At 42.2% G+C, this 22,020-nt stretch overlaps 1 protein-coding gene across 8 annotated transcripts in view; it reads left to right on the top strand.

The window, feature by feature from the left end:
- ARL15 (ARF like GTPase 15) overlaps nt 1–9,430 on the top strand; it is a 1,560,154-nt gene extending 1,550,724 nt beyond the window's left edge. For all 8 annotated transcript variants that reach the window (XM_085631270.1, XM_085631276.1, XM_085631265.1 and 5 more), the window contains one exon: nt 7,509–9,430. In XM_085631270.1, coding sequence (XP_085487396.1) covers nt 7,509–7,661 — 153 coding nt within the window. In that variant the 3' untranslated portion in view covers nt 7,662–9,430. The remainder of the gene's footprint in view (nt 1–7,508) is intronic.
- Nucleotides 9,431–22,020: the final 12,590 nt, after the last annotated feature.

Raw genomic sequence — 22,020 nt, 5'->3', positions numbered from 1 at the left:
ATCAACTGTAGGTACTTGCAACCTGTCTTTTTTCACTGCTTTCATGTCTCTTCTGCACTTGTGCTCAGTGAGCAGACAGGGATGCTGCAAAGAAGACCGAGTCTCAGACTTTTATGCTACGCCCACCATCCACACATGAAATGCTAAAAATATCACATACTGGAAACCCAATAGCCTTAAGGCACTCATGGTGTACCAAATAAAAACAAGAGATCAGAGAATGGATCTTGACAAAGATGTGATTCTTGAATTGTTTTGGAACCGGTCTTTGGCTTACCAAGTGCTCTATACCAGGTGCTCTCAGCATCTACACGATATTACTGACTTGTGAAAATCTTGTAGCTGACTCAAAACAGAGTGCAGACAGACTAGATTGTACGTGCATGCGTGCTGCTACCCCAAAGCCAGGTAAAGGAAATAACTGAAGCCTGGAAAGATTACTCTGTGCCCAGAGTAAGTGCAAAGTGTTTTCCAAAGGAATCAGACTGTACTGTTCTCAAGTCATCGGACGGTAAAACATTTCATTTAGTAAAGCCTCTTTAAACAGAGCTGGCAACTTGATCGCCAGGGTTGGTTTCTACTGCAGAGAGATGTAGAGGTGGTGTGCAGACCACAGGGATGTTTTACCTTAAAGCCAGGCACATGGGGTACTCCATGATCCTCTCCTTTCCCTGCTCCTGCCCCTCAGCCCTATGTCCTTGATGCCCCACTCCCGCCAATCTGCACCACTCTAGATGGCTAAAACTATTTTAGAACAAGCCTTTTCATTTGACAAAAGCTGGAAACCTGATGATTTCTTCACAGCCCGTGTGTCTTACAGTGGGTGTGGTGGGACAGAGGCCTTCTGGTGTGAGTGACAAGTGAAGCAAGCATTGGTATAGCCAATAGGTCTCGCCTTTGGGACCTTGTAAGTGTTTATCCGGAGCTATTGGCTTTGCCAATGTCTTTAAGCCATGGTGTAGAGCAGTGTGCCTGCTGTGCAGCATGTTGGAAAGTTATAATAGAAAGCATTTTTGTTACCTTATATATAAACAGGAAGGCATTATGTACAACTGAACCACCCTTATAAACAAGCATTAGAAATGCGATAGGTTTTGCATTTGCTTGAGTTACAGCTATTGGCGCTGTAAATAACAATTTTGTTACCTATATGTTATGTATGTGGTGTGTAATGGAATTATGTGGGTTGGAGAGGAATTATTAGTTGGGCAATTGTGTGGCTCGATCTAAAAAGCGGTGGGGTGGCACACTACAGGAATCATAGATATTTAGTGTACCTACTTAAGCCACACCCTTAATTACATAGGCAAGCTTCTTATAGAGGCCCAAAGCACTTTTTTCACCCCTCTCAAAGCCCTGCATAAGAGCAGCGAGGGATACCACCTTTCTGCTTTCCTTTGCTCCCTTCTGTTAACATCGGCCTTTGATGGTCGCTCCATGACGCATGTAATGGTCTAGCTCAGTCAGAAGACCTTCCTACACACATTTGGTATGACTCATTGCTAATGTAAAGACATTCATGTTTCCATTTCCAATGGTTTGCAGCAAAAGATTAGAGCCAGTTTTGTCCTAAAAAAAATAAAAAAATAAACACTTTTTTTGAAAGATAATTGACAGACTGAAATTCCCCACTTTGTTGTGTGATGGTGGCTTGAGTTGCTTTCGGACCCAGCCAGTGATGGGGCACGTCTATGCTGTGGTATTCCAACACATCACATCTTACCTTCCACCACGCTGTGTACTGTATTGTTATTTGAGTAGCCTTGAAAGGGCCGACGTAATATTCTTTGTCTGACTGAATTCAGCATTGCACCGTTTATTTTAACTATGTACAGTACTTGTTGGTACCGATGCATTGCTCTCTTCCATGAAGACTACACTCTCATCCAGAAACACCTGTGGAAGGTAACCGGTTTTGGTGAATAAATCAAGTAAAATATATTGTGCGTGCAACACCAGATTTTTCAACTTCTTTGGGTTACTGACGGAACAAGTTTTCAGTAATGGTCTGCGCCTTAACTGTCAGAAAAGTCTTTGAATGTGCCGCTTATTTTATTCCGATGAATGTGTGAGTTGGCAGACGTCAATCTGTTGGTCTCTTCAGGCGCTCAGTAGATGATGCCACATGGCAACAAGCATTTGCAATGCAATCGGTCTCGCCTGCCAATCTATTTGCTAAAAGTGAATTGCCACAGTCAAAAATACAAAGACCGGAGCTGTTTGTACTTAAACAGAAGGTCGTCTATATGTCAAACCATTACTTAATTTGAGCCGGTGGCGGACAACGACACTAATTTTTGGGGACCGGCACTTATTTATCGTGATCAAACATTTCCCGAGAGCAAGACCGGGAAAAACTCGCAGAAGCTAAAGGAGGAAAAGACAAGCGGGACACATGCAAAAAAGGGAAGAAAGCAGTAAATTAAGAGTGAGATAATGGGGCCAGGAGTGCCAAGCAGAGGATTTAAGAGTCTCTAGGTCGAAAAGGAATACATAACCTTGGTTATTGGCGCGCCGATATTTAATAGCGCCAACCTCGGGCTTCTGAGCAGTGCCATGTATGAGCACCCGCACTCTATTTTCTAAATGAAACACGATCACAATGCATTACATCCACTAAAAAGTCAAGACACAAAAGATGCACTGCAATTCTAGTCGCCGGAGGTAATCCTGATGTGCTACCATCAAATAACCCAGAATGACCACGAGTTCAAAGCCATGCTTACATTCCAAAAATAGGTCAAATTTGTTGCGAATATGGAATACTATACACCACTTACTGCGCAAGTGCCGCAATCATTACAAATTGATTTTCAAAATCATTCAGAAGTCTAAAGCTACTGCATCAGCTGGACACTTCATGCGCCATACTTAAGCAAAGGTCGCGGATCCGGTTTGCACAGATATAACCACCCCCTTCAGCTTCCATTCCAAATTCGAATTTTGTCCAAGAAGACTGTTCCCACAAAGAGCAATAAAACTCGCAAACGTGAATTGAAAATACAAGGTTAGTGCATTGGCACTCAGTACTCCCAAGACGAAAAATCCTTCGTCTGAAGTATCGTATTAAAAAGCAGCCAACCAACACCTAGAACCCAATACTTCCAAGCCATTTACGAGTAACTTGGCCATGTACCTTTTCGGGTAAATGCGGAGTTCTTCGGGCTTGAGGTGAAGCGGAGGTCAAGAAAATGTTAATTACACTACACTCTACTATTATCCAGTGAAGCTTTTCATAAGATCAAAGTAGTTCGAGAAATACTAAAACCTCTCACTGCCCTACCTTAATCGAATAGATCAATAGATGAAAAGATGTTACTTAAAGAAAACGTTGACAATATCACAATGAACCACTAAGTTGATCACCCGCATTACATCCATCGCCATCCCTACACTAAACACTACTTAAGGTTCACATCCTGGAATGTTATTCAGTGGGTGTACAGTAGATGGGGCCCAAATGTGATACTGTTCGTCACACCAACAGCCTAGCATCGACTACATTTCCCAGTTTATTAATTTGTTAAAGGGCCACACCCATGCCATGTACGATAAGACAGCCAGCGTAGTGTGTATTCGCTATACACACACACAGCTAATGTCTTCCCTTTATAAAAGGATTAACTTGCGGCAGGTGTCATCAGTCCTCACTAAGAAATATTGGTTAAAATATTCTTGAAGTAGATAGAGCCAAACTGCCAACCCGGCCTAGACATCATGCTCACTTGACAAGAAAGCGAACCGCGGCCTATTACCTATTTGCTTGGACAGTTAAAGGCACATACCCTGCTTTTATCCCCACGATGATAGTTCAATCTGATATATGAGACTGCAGACATTGCCAGCACCCCCTGCCCGCTACTACGGCGGGCCACCCATTTAGTGATCTAGACGATGGCCAGTTGAGTTAGTAGGTTTGCGGCATCCGGGTACAATAACAAGTTTAGTGAGAGAACAGTCGAGGGCTTACTGGGGCACGTTGTGGGATAATATCTGGGATTTGTTATCACTGGCAGTGATATCTACAAATAAAGGAGGCGATAAAACCAGTTGCACTGACAACCTGATACACAGTGGAAAAAACCTAAGAGCACTAATAAAAAAAGACCAGTCCATCAGAGAGCAACGAACATTAAAGCAGAAATTTAAAAAATAAAAAATATCAAATAAAAACGAAGAGACGGTCAGGTATCTGGTTAGACCTTCAATCACCAATAAAAACAGGCAATAATCAAAAATGTTGTTTGTTAACATCGACACAAATGCTGCAGGAAACCGCTTCGCGTCTTGTGCTGTCTCTGCCTACCGCTGTGAATTGTGAAAATGCCACTGTTTTGTCACGCATGCGTGCGGTGTAAGGCATCGCGTGCATGTGAGACAAAGAGTGCAATTGACCCACCAATCACACGCCAAACAAGCATTTCTTAATGCAATAAAAGTGTTTTTACGCGAAAACTATTGCATTGGAAATGGGAGGGTGAGGGTCCAGGAAGGCACGAATGGGAGTGGGGGGGCTGAGGGGGAGGGAGCGAAAAGTCATGGACTGCGGGAGGGGGTGGACGGGGACACAGGGGCAAAAATTGTTTTAGAGTAAAGGGGCCAATAGCCAGGGAAGGATATAAATGACAACATGGCCATCAGGAGGCGGGACTAACAACCTGAAACCGAATCAAAATGCAGCATTTAAGATTGTAGCCAATGAAAAACATAGACAGAAAGTGGTCAGAGCTTCCCCCACAATACTGTATACAGCATCTCTCGACGAGACAGCGCATGCGCTGCCTAGCCGAGACCTAAAAAGATGATTAGCTGGAAACCCCCACGGAGTCCCTGATTACCAGTTGCCCGGTGTTAGGTGCGATATTTATTGCACCAGAAAAGTAAAAATGTGTGGTGCGTTATTCATGAGAGCAGTTTTTACCTAAAATGGGAGTATATAAAAGGTGAATTTTGATACTTGCTGCGCCAAAATGTACCTGTCCCGGTGTTTGCCGGGCATTTTTCTCCCTTTAAATTCTTTAGGTTTAAGTTTAACGTGCCAGAATTTAACGGGGATAAATCCTAATTCCGATGTCGGTAATTATTAGCTTGTACGTAATGAGGCTTCTTAGAGTTGGTTTCCTGCTTATTTGGAGGCTCTTTGTGCCTTTATAAAATGCATTGTGGGTTTTTCACCTTCCCACCTATCTCGTTTCATTACAATAGCTTTGACACCAGTTATTAAAGTGGCTCAAAACGTTGTTTTCTTTCTGTCACACGGTGGCAGTGTGGACCCGTGTTTGGAATAAAAACCCTTTCAAACGGAGCAGTGTTTCTGAAATACTGCTAGTACATTAAAATTTAGCAAGATTCTTGGATTTATTTTGGTGTAACTTTTTGAAAGTGTAAAGCTTGTTATTTGTAAAAAGTTTTGCTTGCCATGCCCAGGGATTTGCGTATTATTATAAAAAGATGGCATAGTGTATTGAATGTTAAGAAAAGGTCACTAAATTAAAAAACAAACATTTGCAATGTAATCGGCCCGATTGTATTGCAAATGCTTAAGTTTAAAACTGAGCGCGGCGCCACTTCACGGACACCGCGCTCGGTTTCTTTATAAATTTCTTAACTTCAACACTGAGCGCGGTGTCCTTGAAGCGGGCGCTGCGCTCAGTGCTAAAGTTAAGAAATATATAAATAAACCGAGCGCGGCGTCCGTGAAGCGGTGCCGCGCTCAGTTTCAAAGTTAAACGAACTAGCGAAACTCGGTGTGCGTTTCCCTTGCGGGAGCGAGCCAAGGGCACCATCTGTTTGCAAGTTAATTACAAACAGATGGTTTCAAGCACGTTCCCGCAAGGGAATCGCCAAAAGTGCACGCGTTGCCATTGAAAGTCATGCAACGGGTGCACGTTTTTGGCCAAAAAAGCGAGTCGATTACAAGAGGTCCCCCTCCTAAGCAGCACATGTGCGCTGCGTAGGCGAGACCTACAAAGGATGGAAGGCTCTGGAATGGATGAATCTGAGACCCAATCTTCCTTAGCTTTTTTGTCTGAAAAGAAATGGGGAGAGGCTCCTGGCATGAATGCAGGTCTCTTTGCCAGAGCAGGGAGGCAAGAAAAGGGTTCCAGTACCACTAGCAGCAGAGCCGGCTTTATTGTTGGTTGTTCCCAGTGTGACAGTCTTTGTGGGTGCCCCTCCTGACTTACTTCTTCACAGATTCCCTAACTACCAGTCTCCAATGGTGCCCCTCACCTCTGCATAGCCTTTCTCTCACATTTAGTTTATTTCTTTTATAGTGCTTCGCATACAATGTAGGAAGCCTGAGCACTTTACATCACACACATATTATATAGAGAAAATAAATGATACAAGCGTGTAAATCAGTGTATAGGAAATGTTAAAGACAATGAGACAACAAGGTGTAGGAGTCACATATCATCCATAGACATTATAGGTTAAGAGTCTGGAGAAACACAAACTCAGGATTTAATGTCATAGTGGCTTCATTTGTCTATACTAATAAAAATGAGTACTACCCAAAAGAACCATTTTTATCAACATCAGAATAACGAAAAAGATAGAGGAGAAAAAAACGAAGTCCTAAAACCGTGCTTTTCAGTTTTCATCCACCCTTTGATACCGGTTTAGAGGTCACTGTGCTATATATATCAGAAGGATTGTAACTTATGAACTGCAAGTAACCAAAGGATCTCTGTGACAAAAGGAGTAACCCTCTGAGCTAGCTACATAAAATACAAATCACTGATGTGCATGTTACTTGTTGGGCTGTGCAGCAGGCATGTTAACCTTCTGTGCAAGTTTATGATGAGTGGCTAAGCAAAACACATATCACTTCCGCAAGTACATTAACCTGTAGAATTATCTTACCAATAATTTTATCCCCTGAAAATGGTTGGATACACAAACGTCTCTGCAGGGTACTCATTTCACCAGTCACACTTAATCTGTCTGCTTTGTCATCTCTTCTGTCAGAGCACAAAGTATGCCCCCAGAGATTGAACCCCAGTGCAGTAGAACCAGTTGCACCCACCTGAAGCTGGCACTGACTGGGAGTACCTTTATTTAGTACTTAATAATGTGTAATAAGGTAGGGTTTTGTTTAAAAAGTAGGGTTTTGACATGTCAACAGGGCTTAATTTGACAGGTCGAATTGCAGTTTTTACTCTGCTATCGAAAGCGTCTGAGAAACCAAGTACTAGACTAATAACGTACACATTTTTACGGTTGACTTTTAGAGTCTGGATTTTAAATTTGGTATTTTTTTAATTTTTCTTTTACAGATTTCTGGTACAGCGTGTGATTTTTCTATTTGACAGTACACCTGTCCGCTTCATATAGGGAAAGGAGACCTTTGAGGAAATGCAAATGTGTTGCATGCATTTTACAATTACAGCTGTCAATGTTTGGTCAGATGGCTTGTTTTATCTCCCTCTCAAATTAAAGAATAGCCAGTGTTACAAAACAGAAATATCTTACACATTGTATTCATAATGTTGTGTTTTTTCCAGATCAAAAAATATTTCGAACTGGAACCGCTAGCAAGAGGGAAGCGGTGGATTTTGCAGCCCAGCTCCCTGGATGACATGGAATCCATGAAGGAGAGTTTTATGATGTTTATACAATTGCTAGAAGAGAAAGACCTCGAACCTATACAAATGTGACAAGTCCAGAGAAAAAGACTGACTGTCGAACCATGCACCTGGTGCACCGCCTGCCTGATCAGTCCAATGGTGTTTCAACAAAAAAAGCGTTTCAAGTTATAGTATTGGGACGGAGTATAAAAGGAATGATCTCTCAATCGGATATGTGATGCCGTAATTTGCATTGGAGGCAGCTCTTCTCTGCTCAGAAATTTGTCCCACTTTTTTTTTTTCTTATGTGGGTGTCATTCTCGTCTGTTGTGATTGGTTGGGATACACAAGGTTAACTGTGTGCTGAAATAGCTCGCTGTAATGCAAAGAAAATGCCCGTTCTGGGTTTTAAAGTCTTTGACACGGTAATGAAAATAGCGCAGAGAAATAGTATATTCGTGACGATTATTAAACATTGTTTTTGTTTATTAAGGTTGTGTCGAAGGTATGGATTACCAGGAGACCATATTGGGACTGGGAAAAGGATACACATTCTCAAAATACGGAAGGCGATTGGTGCAAATTGTTTAAGAAGATCATGATCACAAACAAAGTTAAGGTTCAACATTTGTGCCCCATTTAAGGGCACAGTCATGAATTTAGTGTTTCGACACTAACCAAAGTGTTGCACACAAGTATTGGTTTTGGACTTCAACTCCAGTGCACACATGGATTAAAAAACTTATAAGCACACCGAAATGCTCACACAAAGGTCCAAACACGGGCACGGCAGATTGATAAAATATTTAATTATATGTTAATAATGCATGCCGTGCAACTGAGATGCGTTGTTTAAAAAAAGTTTAAAAGAAGGGGTTCTCGAATCATTGTTGTGTAAAATTTTAGCCTCTGTTGTCAATCTATTTTGTTGAAGAAGAAAACAAAACGAATACTTTTTTCCGGGCCTGCGGCGTTTGATTTTCGATGATTTTTAATGCAACGTCCTTTTCGAGCAATGCTCGTAGCCTGAAGACCAGCATTATCAGAAAATGTTTTTATTTCTGCCACTTCATCATCTTGATAAAAAACTAATTTTCGTGAAGTTTGCACCACACGGAATATTGTGTCTTTTTTAAAAAAGATACTGAGGGTTAATGTAGCTTAGACATCTGTTGAGTGACTTTGTGTGTGCGTTCTATGTGCGCATGCGTCCGCCCCGGGCTGCGCCTCAGACCGGTGGCTGTCTGCGACACTTCTCCAGCCAGAGTGAAAACACAATCAATCAGTACTTGGCAACAGCTGTTTCTGACAAGCTGCTGTCTGAGGCCTAATACTTTATAACTGCCAGCAACTGCCCTCCCCCTTTGTTTGCCAGTCTGGGCTGGCCTTGCTGCTTTATCACATATTACTGTATGTTCTATGCCTCCAACTTGAAAAGTATTTCGATATGTCTTAGTGGTGTTTCTTGATGTCCTTTCTTGCTGTATAATGTGCCACATGTCCTCGGTTCTGTTTTCCAGAGATTTGTATGACCCACCATGTACTATTTCACTTAGCTTAGTGCATTTCACTGTATTTATAGAAGTTACAGGTTTTTGTACCATATCAGCTAACTCAGTTGCCTTTTTCTAATGGCAATTACTTTATATTACATAAATTTGTACCTTTATGATAGTTGAAACCAGTTGGTTGATAGTTATCTGCCATATGTATATTACCTGTACAAATAAATTCTGCAGTCTTTCTCAATAACATAGCGGTATACACTAAGTAAGTGCTGGACATTGGAAACTAACCTGTCTGTGATTGTGTATAACTTGCAGTGTCTATGAATGGAAATAAATTCTTCGTAGAATGTATATACTTAGGGTGTATTTACTATTTTAACGGATTGGTACTAATGTCAATTGCTCTTTTTAAAGATCACTAACATTTAAATGATTTTCTGCCCAGTCATTGCTGAAAACGAAACACCAAATAATTCACAGTTGTCCCAGGACATGAAAGAGCGCAGTTTATAGTATTCAAAATTGTCAGCAAGCTTTGATGTAGTTGACATAATGTCTGCTGGGACTGCAGTTTCGATTGCATTAAGTAGATTCCACCAGTGCTGATTTTAATTTTGCACCATCATTTCAAGATTACCTAAATGTTTCACTACAGCTGTGCATTTTTCTCAGTCTATAGTGCCTGAACAAGGCAAAACCGGCATTTGCACCAAATGACCAGTGCAAAAATATATTTTACGTCAGCCCTCCAGTCTAATTAATGTCATTCTAATGTCAGTGCAGATTTAGAATAAGTTTGTACGGGTATAAGTGAAATCTATGATTTGAAAATTACGGTGGAAAATTGACCATCGCTGTTTCTTTCTGGTTACCCCGGCTCCTAATCTGCACATGATAAACAAAAAAGGGCGTCACGCATGGTCTTTGTAACTGGCAGCATGCACTCTTTATTAGTAATTTCAATTAAGTTAAATGTGTTTGTTCCTCATAAAGGTACTACTAGGCTGTAGTTTCTTACCTGCTCATTTGCACAGTTCATTTGCACAATTATTTTTGCACCCGCAACCTTGGTGGAAGCCCTGCCCCAGTCACCCCGGTCCGTCACGACAAGTGCTGATTGAACGGAGGGTGCAGAGGGGGCTAGAGTGGGACACACTTCTGGGCTGGGGGCATTTCCGGCGCTGAGCGGTCTAGTCGCTCACCGTCACATACTCATTTAAGCCCTGGTTAGAGTGGACGCGGGGCTGATGTTAGAGACTACGCGGCTCGGCCAAGACGTGGATGCTGCTTTGATTACCTCTGATTAGTACCGATGATATCCTTTGATTTTTAAGTGGTTTTAAAAAGGAAATAATGTTTACCTGCTCATTTGCGCAGTTCATTTGCACAATTCTTTTTGCACCCGCAACCTTGGTGGAAGCCCTGCCCCAGTCACCCCGGTCCGTCACGGCAAGTGTTGATTGAACGGAGCGTGCCGATGGGGCTAGAGTGGGACAAACTTCTGGGCTGGGGGCATTTCCGGCACTGAGCGGTCTAGTCGCTCACCGTCAAATACTTGTTTAAACCAATGTTAGGGCGCGCGCACAGCGGACGCACGCAGCGCCAAAGGCAAGCCCGTCTGCGCCCGTCCGCGCCTGTACTGGGACCAGGGCCATGACCCCTACACAAAATGAGATAGGTCCGGAGATGATAAGGTACTCTAACAATGAGCTGCTTACACTCAGGCCTAAATCTTGCTGCCCCACATTGATGATGCTGAAGGAAGTTAAACAATGCCCGTTCTGTCAGCTAACGTTCGATTTTTCACAAAGCAGAAGGCTGAGTAAATTTCAGACCCACCCTGTCAGGATAAAAGAGGAAATTATTAAGGCTGGGCTAATCAACTCTCGGTCCTTAGTCAAGCACAATACAGAAATGGCCGAATTGATAGAAACTCAAAATCTTGATCTTGTCTTCATTATTGAGACTTGGGCTGACGACGCCTCGGATTTAGATTTAGCACTAGCCATCCCTGTAGGCTACTCAATCATTAGGGCAGACAGAAAAGGGAAACGAGGGGGAGGCCTGGCTATTATCTCAAGAGATGAACTGAGGGCTAATGGCTCGGACCAGGGCAGTACTCCAGATTGCAAGACCTTATTATTCCCAGAGTAACGTCACAAATAATTACACGTTTAAAGACCTTTTGATTTACAGACCGCCTAGGGCTAAAACACCATTGATACAATTGCTTAACCCATTTATGGAATCCAGTGTGAAGGGCTCAGATTTTACTGTTCTGGGCGATGTCAATGTGCACCTAGAGAAGTTTTCAGACATAGGCACGGTAACATTGACAGATGCACTGTCCAACCTAGCCATGGAGCACATTGTCAAGCATAATACCCATGCGGCAGGGCACACTCACGATGGGATTTTTACCTCCAATAATAACATCAAGATATTAGAAATCCTGCCGGTTCCCTGGTCAGATCATAAGGTAATAACATTTACCATAAACGTAAAAAAAGAGGTGGCCGCCTCTGCCCCGCCACCTAGGTGCGCCACATTCCTTGATTGGTCAATGACAGACGCCCCAAAACTGAAGGAGCAGCTCTCACTGTCTATTCCTGAGCTGGAGTCAGACAGTAACGTAGCCGCCAATCAAATTTCGAGCTGGATAAATTCAGCCATTAAATTAGTAGTCCCTATAAAGAAAGTCACCTCTAGGAGGAAAACTCCTTCTCAACCGTGGTTCACGGACTCACTAAAGACGCAAAAGCAAAACCGCAGAAGGATGGAAAAGAAATGGAGGACTAACTATGATCAACGGCTGAAAGACGAATATAAAACATCCTTGGCTAGTTACAAAAAATTAATATTAGAAGAAAAAAGCAAATATTTTATACTGAAAATAAACGAGGCCAAAAAGTCTAGTGAGGAACTCTTTACAACGGTGAAAAAACTAACAAAAATTGATAGTAACAAAAGATAGTAATTAGTACGAAATTATGCAATAATTTGGGCCAATTTTTTGTTGATAAACTCACCTCAGTCATTGAGTCCTTCAAATTGACAGACAAGTATATTCCCACACCACCAAACACAGAACTTAAAAAGGAACTGTTCCCACTAACCCACAACTCCTCATTTCACTTTTCGCCACCATCAGTGGAACAGATTCTCCAGGTGGTAATGACAACTAAGTCCGGGGTCTAACGGACCCTTGCCCACCGAAGGTGATGCATCTATTTCCCGAGCTGTTGAGCAAGCAACTACGACTGCTATTTACCGAAATAGTTACATCTGGTCACTTTCCAGATGCATGGAAAACAGCCTTAGTTCTGCCGCTACTAAAAAAGCCAAATCTAGACCCGCAGGAACCCGGGAACTATAGACTTATTGCGAGAATCCCTTTTGCCGCGAAAGTACTGGAGAAATTATTGAACAAACAGCTCTCAATTTCTCGCGGAGGCAAATGTTCTAGATCACTCGCAATTTGGTGTCTGGGAGGGACATGGAACGGAAACAGCCCTGCTCATGGCAGTGAAGGAACTCAGGAGTGTACTGGATGCCAGCGGGAGGCCGCCTTGATCCTCTTGGACCGCTCGGCGGCCTTCGACACGGTAAACCATGATACACTCCTGATCCGACAAGCTGAAGTCGGAGTCCATGTGTCAGCACGAACGCTGTTAGCCTCATATTTGTCTAACAGAACGTTCACAGTGGAGCTGGGAGAGGCTAAATTGAAACCATTTTACTCTCCATATGGTGTACCCCAGGGGTCTTCTTTAAGTCCCACTCTTTTTAATTTATATGTGGCATCTTTAGCGGCAATAATAAGAAATTGTGGTTTCCTACCGGTCTCCTATGCTGATGACACCCAAATAGTGGTATCAATTGCAAACAATGCTAAAGAGACTGCAGACAGATTTGAAAACTGCATGATGCAAATTAGTGAATGGATGCAGGGTAATTGCCTAAAGTTAAATGGATGGAGACAAAAGTGATGTCATGCTATTGGGGACAGACATGGAAATCTGGTCCACAGAGTGGTGGCCTGACAATTTAGGTGATTGCCCATCCCAAGTTAATAAAGTTAAAAATCTGGGAGTGATTCTGGACAACAAACTGTCGTTTGACGCTTAGTCAAACAAATTGGCATCTACCATATGGTACATTCTGAAAATGATAAGGAAGCTCCTGCCGTTTATTCCTTATGATTCCTGTAAAATGGTGGTAACAGCGCTGGCCTTATCTAGGCTAGATTATGGGAACGCTCTGTATGCTGGGAAACAGATCCAGCACCTAGCGAAACTGCAGCACTTGCAAAACGCAGCAGCCAGGCTGGTGCTGGATATTCCTAGATCTGAGCCTATTGCACACAGATTAAGAACCCTCCATTGACTTCCAGTGGAAAAAAGAATAAGATTTAAGTCTGTGTGTTTGGCCTATAAAGCCCTTCATGGGAAGGGGTCTCAGTTTTTAAAAACACATTTGAAACTTTATCAGCCATCCAGGAATTTGAGATCTGGTCACACAAAACTGATTCAAGTTCCAAAATACAAGCAGGTTAGGTGGGGGGGGTGGGGTGGGGGGGGGGGTAGTTGTCTGCTGCATGCAGCTAAGGCTTGGAATCTTCTCCCAATTGCAATCAAAACCAGCCCATCTCTGCTTTCGTTCAGGAATGAGGTAAACACCTGGCTGTTTACCTCCTGTTAGAATTTAATCTAGGCAGATTCCGGGTCTCGCTGCATCTACTCAGCGCCAAGACGCCCATGGGCAATCGCGCGCTTTATAAATTCACAAATCAAATCAAATCTTGCAGGCGTAAAACTATGTTTGGCACAACGGTAACAAATTCACATTTTGTCAAGGTTAAATCTGCATCTCATCCACGTAATTTCTTAAGAACTATTAAATATCTCGATGATGTAAATAAGCCACATGACCAATGTTTACTCTGATTAATAAAAGTCTTAGAATCCTTTACTCAAAAAGACAGCTTATGTTATGACCGATTTAAACTAACTTGTGCTACTGCATATATAATATTTGTTACCTTCTCAATGGTATCTCGTCCCAGTTCTGTAGAAATAAATTGAGTCACACTTCTTCCTAGGCACCACATTAGAAAGCTAAATGAAGCTAAACCCACTCAACATCTCCATGCACCCTATTCTCCTACCCAAGACTCCACCTACTCATCCCTGGTCAAAATGGGAGGGAGACTGAATCGCACCCTGTTTATTTTGCTTGCTTTCTACAACAGTTCCATGGATATGGTCAGGTCCTGCCTTACTTGATGGGGCAGTGGAGCTTGCAGTTGAGATTGTGTGATCCCCATTTCTACTATTTTGCCACCAGGTAAATCAGACAAGAGTGGGTCTCCCTATCTATAGGCCACGGACTGCTTTTTGTTAGAAACCACTCTACCACCCCTCCACCCCCTAATTTGAAGGGGTTTTTGTCGGCCTCTAAGGGGGTCTGCAAAGCACCGATGAGCCATGAGGAGGTGGGCTGTGGCCAGTGACCAAGTGCCGCTCCCTCCATGTCGAGTTCGCTTGGAAACTGGGATCCCTTTTTTCGTACACAAACAGTATCGCACTGCAGACAAGCACGTCCCCTTATTGTGCAGTTTTAGTTGGGTATATGTAAGGACGCGAGGATTATCGCTTAAAGCTGGGTTCTAGCGGAGAGTGATTGCTGCCAAGAGTCCTCACAAAACTAATGAAGGCCTATATTATTTAAAGATCGAGGACAAACCTGCTGATCTAAGATAAGAGATCTCCCGGTTTCCTTGTTTTTGTACATTCCTTGTAAAGATTTTTAGCTTATACAGTTCTGTTTGAGGCATAAGAGTCTAAGAGGGCTTTGTTTGCCTGTCTGAAACATATACATACATGCGCACACACACACATATATTTACTGAAAAAAACAAAGGTTACAGGGACATTATAGTTAGGCTGACATTTCACTCATACCAAACCAGAGAAATTCAGCAGATATAGTTAGTTGGGCTAACTATAACTCCCCCCTCCCCCCCGCAATGCACTGCTTATGACCTCACATATTACATCACTCATGACGTGGTCAGTGAGATCACCGATGAACTGATGACCTCTCAAATCGCATCAGTACAGAAAAGCCGGTGTCAGATATGCTGAATGTAAGCTGTGTGGGAAACAGCTTTGCAGAGCTGGTATAGAAAAGAACAGTTACAGCATGCATATTCTCAATGTCAAGGATATCAAGAGCAACTATGAATGTGAATATTTAAGAATGGTGAAGGAGAAAGCAACATCTTCTACTGACATAAGGGCATCATCATACATGTCAGCCAACCTTCTGCAAATGCCAACATTGCAACAACTAGCGCAGAGTTGAAAGAAATGGTTGTTCACAGTTCTAAATGCTAACAACTTGTTTTGAAAGAAAACGATGACCGTATCACCATATTGGTGAAGGTGAAGGGACACTGTTGTTAATTCCTTTTTCTTTCTTTTGTGTTTTTGTAAAAGCAGAAGCACATGTGCTAATGTTATAGTTGGTAAAGACACCGGAAGTTCCTCAAATGACGGAGAAGCAGAATAATATACCATCAGCCAACCATCGCTGAAAATTAAAGTTCATCAGCCAACATTGATGTTTAAATAGTGGTTTTCCCAAACGCAATTAAAAAATATGAGGACATTCTTTTCTTGAAGTAACAGAATAGTCTTTTATTAATGTTTTACCTTTTTTGTTACTCTGATTTCTTAGAACATTTCCTACTTTGTAAAAACACGTTCGCTTTCCTTTTTTCCACTTGATATGCAAATTCCAGTTTTAGATAATACTGTACTCTCATTCTGCATTTTACAACATATTTTTTGAGAAACTTGTGAGTACTCTTACCCCCTTCTCTTTTTTCCCTCTGCTCAGTCATCACCTTATTTTCTTAGTCTTTCTCACTTTAAAATTGATAATACTGTTTCCTCAGTTTTTTTTCTTTTTTGCGTTTTGTCAGGCATAGTAGTTCAAAAATGTGTACCCGGAAAAGGAATAAAACAATACATTAAGGTCCAGATTAAATCATCCAATTATTAATTCACTAAGTGCCTACGTTACCAATAAAACAATACAACATATTAACAGAGGGGGTGAGAGCCTGTGGATGTGAGAGCAACTCCATGGGTATTGAATAGTTGTGACAGTGTCTGTATAGCTATGTGAGAGGGTCTCATAGTCGATGAATGGCTATGTGAGAGGGTGTAAAAACCTGTGCATGGGTATGTAAATGGATATACGGGTCTCTACATGGATATATCAGAGTATGTGAGAGTCTCTGTATGGCTATGTAAATGGTTGTGACACTATAGCTGTGTGAGAGGTTGTGAAACTATGTACGAGTATGTGACTGGGTGTGTGAATCTCTGTATGGATATGTGAATGTGTATGAGTGTCTACATGGGCAAGTGAAAGGAGTCTCTTTATGGGTATGCAAAAGTCTCCAATAGGGTATGGGAATAGGTGTGAAACTATGCACGTGTGGATAGGAAAAAAGAAGGTCTCAATACATATGTGACAAGGTGTAACAGTGTACATACAAGTATGTAACATAGTGTAACAATCTCTCTATGGGTTTGTGACAGGATGTCAGAGTCTGTTTCAATATGTGAATGTCTATAAAGTGGCTGTATGGGTATCTGACAGGGTGTAAGAGTATGTGTGTGAGTAAGGGGAATTTATGTTATACTGTATGTTTAAGCATGTGAGAGACTACAGGTATGGGAGAAGGTGGGAAAGTCTCTATGAATAGGTGTTACACTGTACTAGTATGTTAATGCAAATAAAGTAGGTCTGAATAAGTATGTTAAAGAGTCTCAGAGTCTGTGTGTAGCTATGTGAATGGGTATAAGGGTGTCTATGGACATGTGAGTGGGTGTGAGAGTATTTGTATAGGTATGTTAATTGTTATAAGGGCGCCTGTATGGGTATGTAACAGGGTCTCAAAGTGTATGTATGAATATGTGAGAGGGTCTGACCATCTGGTTTGTCAGTGAACATAAAGCTCTGTACATGGTACGTGAAAATATGTGAGAGTCTGCATACGTATAAGGATGATTATGGCGTTATCTGTATGGGGATGTGACAGGCTGTGGCAGTTTATTTATGGGTTTGTGAAAGGTTATGACTCTACCTTTGTAGGTATGTGAAAGGCTGTGACACTATGTATGTGTGAGAACGTCTCTAAGGATATGTGACAGGATGTCACTATCAGTATGTGAAAATGTATGATGGTATCTATGGGTAAGTGAGCGAGTGTAAGAGTCTCTCTGACTATGTGAATAGATGTTATACTCTGCATAAGTATATGAATCAAAATAAAGGAGGTCTATGACTATCTAAAAGGATGTCCGAGTCCGAGTATAGGTGTATGAATGTGTATAAGGCTGCATGTATGAATATGTGAGAGAGTAATGGAGTATCTCTGTAGGTATGTGAATAGTTGTGACAGTCTGTGTTGAGAAGTGACATGGTCTGACAGTCTATGAATGGATCTGAGAGGGTGTAAGAGCCTGTGTATACGTATGTAAATGGATATAACAGTCTGCATAGGTGTATATGAGAATGTGTAGCAGATTATGTAAGATTATGTAAGTCTCTGTATGTCTATCTCAATGGGTATAAGGGTATCTACATCAGTATGTGAGAGGATATAAGAGTCTATGGGTATGTGAGAGAATGTCTAAGTCACTATCAGTATGCGATTATGGGTAAGTGAGAGGGTGTTAAAGTCTCAATGAGTGTGTAATTGGGTGTCACAGTTTATAAGTATGTCAATAAGAATAAAAGCTCTATATGAGTATCTGAAAGGGTGCCACAGTCTAAGCATAGGTATTGTGAATGTGTATAAGGATGTATGTATAAATACGTAAGGGTGGGAAAGTATCTCTATAGGTATGTGAATGGTTGACAGTGTCTGTATAGACGTGAGAGGATCTGACAGTCTATGAATGGATATGGGAGCACCTGTGTATAGCTATACAAATTGATATAAGGATTTCCTCATGGGCAGCTGTGTGTGAGAGTCTGTATGGCTATACAAATGGATATCATTCTATCTCTGGCTATGTGTGAGGGTGTGAAGGTCTATGTGTATGTGACAGGGTGTATGAACCTCTATGTATATTTCAATGGGCATATAGGGTGTCTACATGGGTATGTGAGGGGATGTAAGTCTTTATAGGGGTATGTGACAGTCTGGGTATGTGCGATGGTGTGAGAGTCTCTGTATGGGTATATGAGAGGATATCAAAGTCTACTTGTATGAGAATGGGTATAACAGTGTCTGTATAAGCATATGAATGAGAATAAAGAAGGTCTAAATTAGTATAGGAAAGCATGCACACAGCTTACTTCTGACTATCTAAATATATGCATCATTGTACCATTTCCTCTGTAAATTTATGCATAGTTATATCATTATGTGTAAACAGTAAATATATTTAACTAAACCCAAAAGCATCCATGCGAACTAGCTCATCTTAATCTACATACCTAAGTATATGTTATTCCATAACTGTATACAGAATGAAATACCTTCATATCTTGTTGCATACATTAGCATTTCACTCCTTGTGTCACTCCCTACATTGGTGTATATCTCTGTTTTGTTTTTCTTCACCAGTTTTTATTTATAGTTCCTGATTAATACACTTCACTTCACTTTATTTCCATTTTGTACTCACTCGGGAACATTTCCTTTTTACTGTTTCCAACATCTTACTCACTTTCATCCACCCTACTTACACTCAGTCCTTCTGTATTAACATTTTTTAATGCTACAGCTTTATACACATACCTATTAAATGTGATTGTTGGTGATTATTTTTCTTTCTCAATATCAGGTTGTCAAACTTGTCTCAACAAAAGCTGAGCAGAAGAATGGTAAACCACTCTCATACAAGGCAACCACTAATCGCACCCTACTCATATTTGCTTTCATGATTACAGAGACTGCAAACAAATAAAAACGGTGATTTCATTGTATTTCCTCTCCTTAGTAATCATACAGGTCTTCTAAATGGTCATATTTCTTAACCCTTTGTTTGACTCCTTACAAAAGAGTCCGAGGGGTGCCGGAGCGCCCCCCCTCCCCTGTAACCTTGCGGAGAATCCACAGATCCACTCGGTAAATCAAGATCTTTTAAAAAATCTATTCCCAAACACTACCACTTATACACCACTTCAAAGCAAACACTAAATTTAGACCTAAACTAATTGTATTCACTATTTCTCGTATAAACAATGTCTCCTCACATGAACATTCTAGCCTTTTCTTCTTCCCTTCCCCCATATGTCTGTAGCTCTGTTTCCATGGTAACCAACAATGTAACATTCTCTGTTAGCAGATGGTCAGAAGTTCACAACTGTCTACTGATGACGTAATCAAACAGTGACACCAATAAAGCTCTCTTGTGGCAGTCCACCAAAATGGAAGTACAAATAGATCTTCTGCAATGGATATATAGTTAATATAAGCTCCAGAGTGGAAGAGCTGGAAAATAGAATCGACCAGTACTTGTTATCCAATCAAGATGAATGTTCCTGCTCCTGCTCAATTCTTATGGAAAAATGGGCGTTACTCCCCGAGATCCTAGCCGATATAGTAAAGACAGTCGAAGGAAGCAGGGAAACACGGAAACACGGCTCCCATGCAACATAGATGGCAGGACTATAGTAAACGGACACCATCCGGCAGAGAGGCAAATGGAATATATCAATCTCGGCTTAATGTCACCAGCAGGACTGGAGCAAAAAGGAGCAAAAAGGAGTGAGGCCTTTGCCTACAATGCCAAAACGGCACAAGGAATACAAAGCCCCAAAAGTAGAGCAACAGAGCGCAGTGAAGCCCCGGATGTCACGGAAACTGACTTAAAAGAAGCTACTCCCTACAAGATTGACAAGCCTGAACGCCTGTTATCAAGAAGAGAAAAAAAGAAGATTAAGAAACAACAGAAAAAAACTAAGCAAAGAGGAAGGCAATTGCAGTTAAGGAAGACTGATGGCAGACCCCCACAAGGGGACCCCAAAGTGGGTCAGCTCTACCCAATCATCATAAATAAAAACTGCGGCAAAAAGGCCCTTGACACGGGCCTGCCCCCTGGATAACAGCCAATCATAACAAGTAACTCATTTGCGACAGGTCAAAAACCGCAAACAAGAACAGGACAATCTCCAGGGAGCCAAACGACAGAGGACATAAGGCACGCACCAGCTGAAAAAACCACACCGCACTCAAGGTCAACAGCACCGCCACCGCCGGACAATCCAAAACTACTACAGCAAAGTCCTGGGCACCAGCTCAGCATCAGGTACACCCATGGCCAGAACCCTAAACCCAAGGCACGACCAACCATAAGCAAACAAGGAAGCCCATCCCTTGGACTAAGGCGGCACAAGATCTAGGATGGAACAAAGACTCATTCCTCAGGAACACTTACCATTATCCACAAGGTAGTCCTCACCCCGAGATTCTATAGCATGGGACAGCATGACATTTTGAACAGGTGCAACATTCTTTGCCTTTTTAAGCACAATGCCACGCTAGACCAGTTACAAACGGGGGACATAGAATGGGTGAGATTCTTGAGCATGAAGGGGGACACACATGGCAATTCAATAGTATTGGGCTTGAAGAAAAAGGAAACCGTACAAGCCATCTTGAACAATTCCATACAACTTGCCGAGTCGGGCATCGATGCCCAGAATCTACCCAACCCAAAATACCCACACATCTTAGCACCAGACAAGGGGGACATGGGCCCTTGGTCGGTCCTGCACGGGATAAATTGCTCAGGATCATCCGAGAATAGATGGAAGAGATATAAGGACTGCACGGGAATCGGGATCGCATGCCAAAACAACCAAAGGGTTATCAGCGCCATCCCCTCCTTCTTGGACCAATCCGGAATCTCAAAGTACACCGAGGTATTCCTAGTAGCAGCGAGACCAGGCCTGGCAGGAGCGAGACTAAGGGAGGACTATTTCCCAAGAAGATCCTAACATTAATCTGATGGAACATCGCCGGGTGTAGCAAGATCGGCGAGAACAAAAACCTGAGGCGATTCCTGGAAGCAGGAGACATACTCTGCCTTCAAGAGACCTGGGCTTTATCTAGCACACCATTGGCAGGGTTCTATGAACATTATGTTCCAGCAATAAAAAAGAACCGTTTCAGTCGCCCGTCTGGCGGTTTATCAGTTTATATAAAACACGATAGTTCCCTTGTAATGACAGGAATAAACCTGAATTCATCCGGGCTTCAAGCCCTACAGATTGAAGGCCTGAAACACACCTTACAGCCAATGCGCCTCCTAATAATAAACTGCTATGTCAACCCGGCACAAACCATCATGAAAGACCAGTTGGAGGCACTGACGTGGGAAATAGACGACCTGCTAACTAAATATAAAACTCATCAGGTAATTCTAGCTGGGGACTTTAACCTGAAGGACCTCGACAATGCTGCACTTCCATATCGAGGGTCGGGAAGGGCGGCACTCTTTCACTACTTACTAGACAATCATAAGCTATCTTCAACTCACGCTGCAAAAGCAACACACACGAATGTTGGGCAACCCCAGCCGACTTTCCGGGACATCTTGAGAATCGACTATATCATGGTCAGTGAAGCAATGGCAGCCAGTTTGGAAGATTTCACAGTCGAGGATAGGTCGGAAAGCGATCATATGCCACTGATAGAAGTGTTCAAGCTGGAAGTTCCAGCAGCCTTGAAGTTCCAAGCCATCGGAGAGTCCAGAGGGGATGAAAATCATAGTCTCCTCAAGAGAATTAGATGGACAGACGAGACGGGCGTGAAGCTTCAAAACTGGCTGGATTTAAAACAGGATGAGATCCCAGCAATGTCGTCTTCACCGATAAAAAAACTGGGAGACCACAGTGGAGGAGATACA

This window comes from Triturus cristatus, chromosome 2_1 (assembly GCF_964204655.1).
Source record: "Triturus cristatus chromosome 2_1, aTriCri1.1, whole genome shotgun sequence".
NCBI classification, from domain to species: domain Eukaryota; kingdom Metazoa; phylum Chordata; class Amphibia; order Caudata; family Salamandridae; genus Triturus; species Triturus cristatus.
Note: the sequence above shows the minus strand (reverse complement) of the source record. Positions and strands in the feature narration are given on the sequence as shown.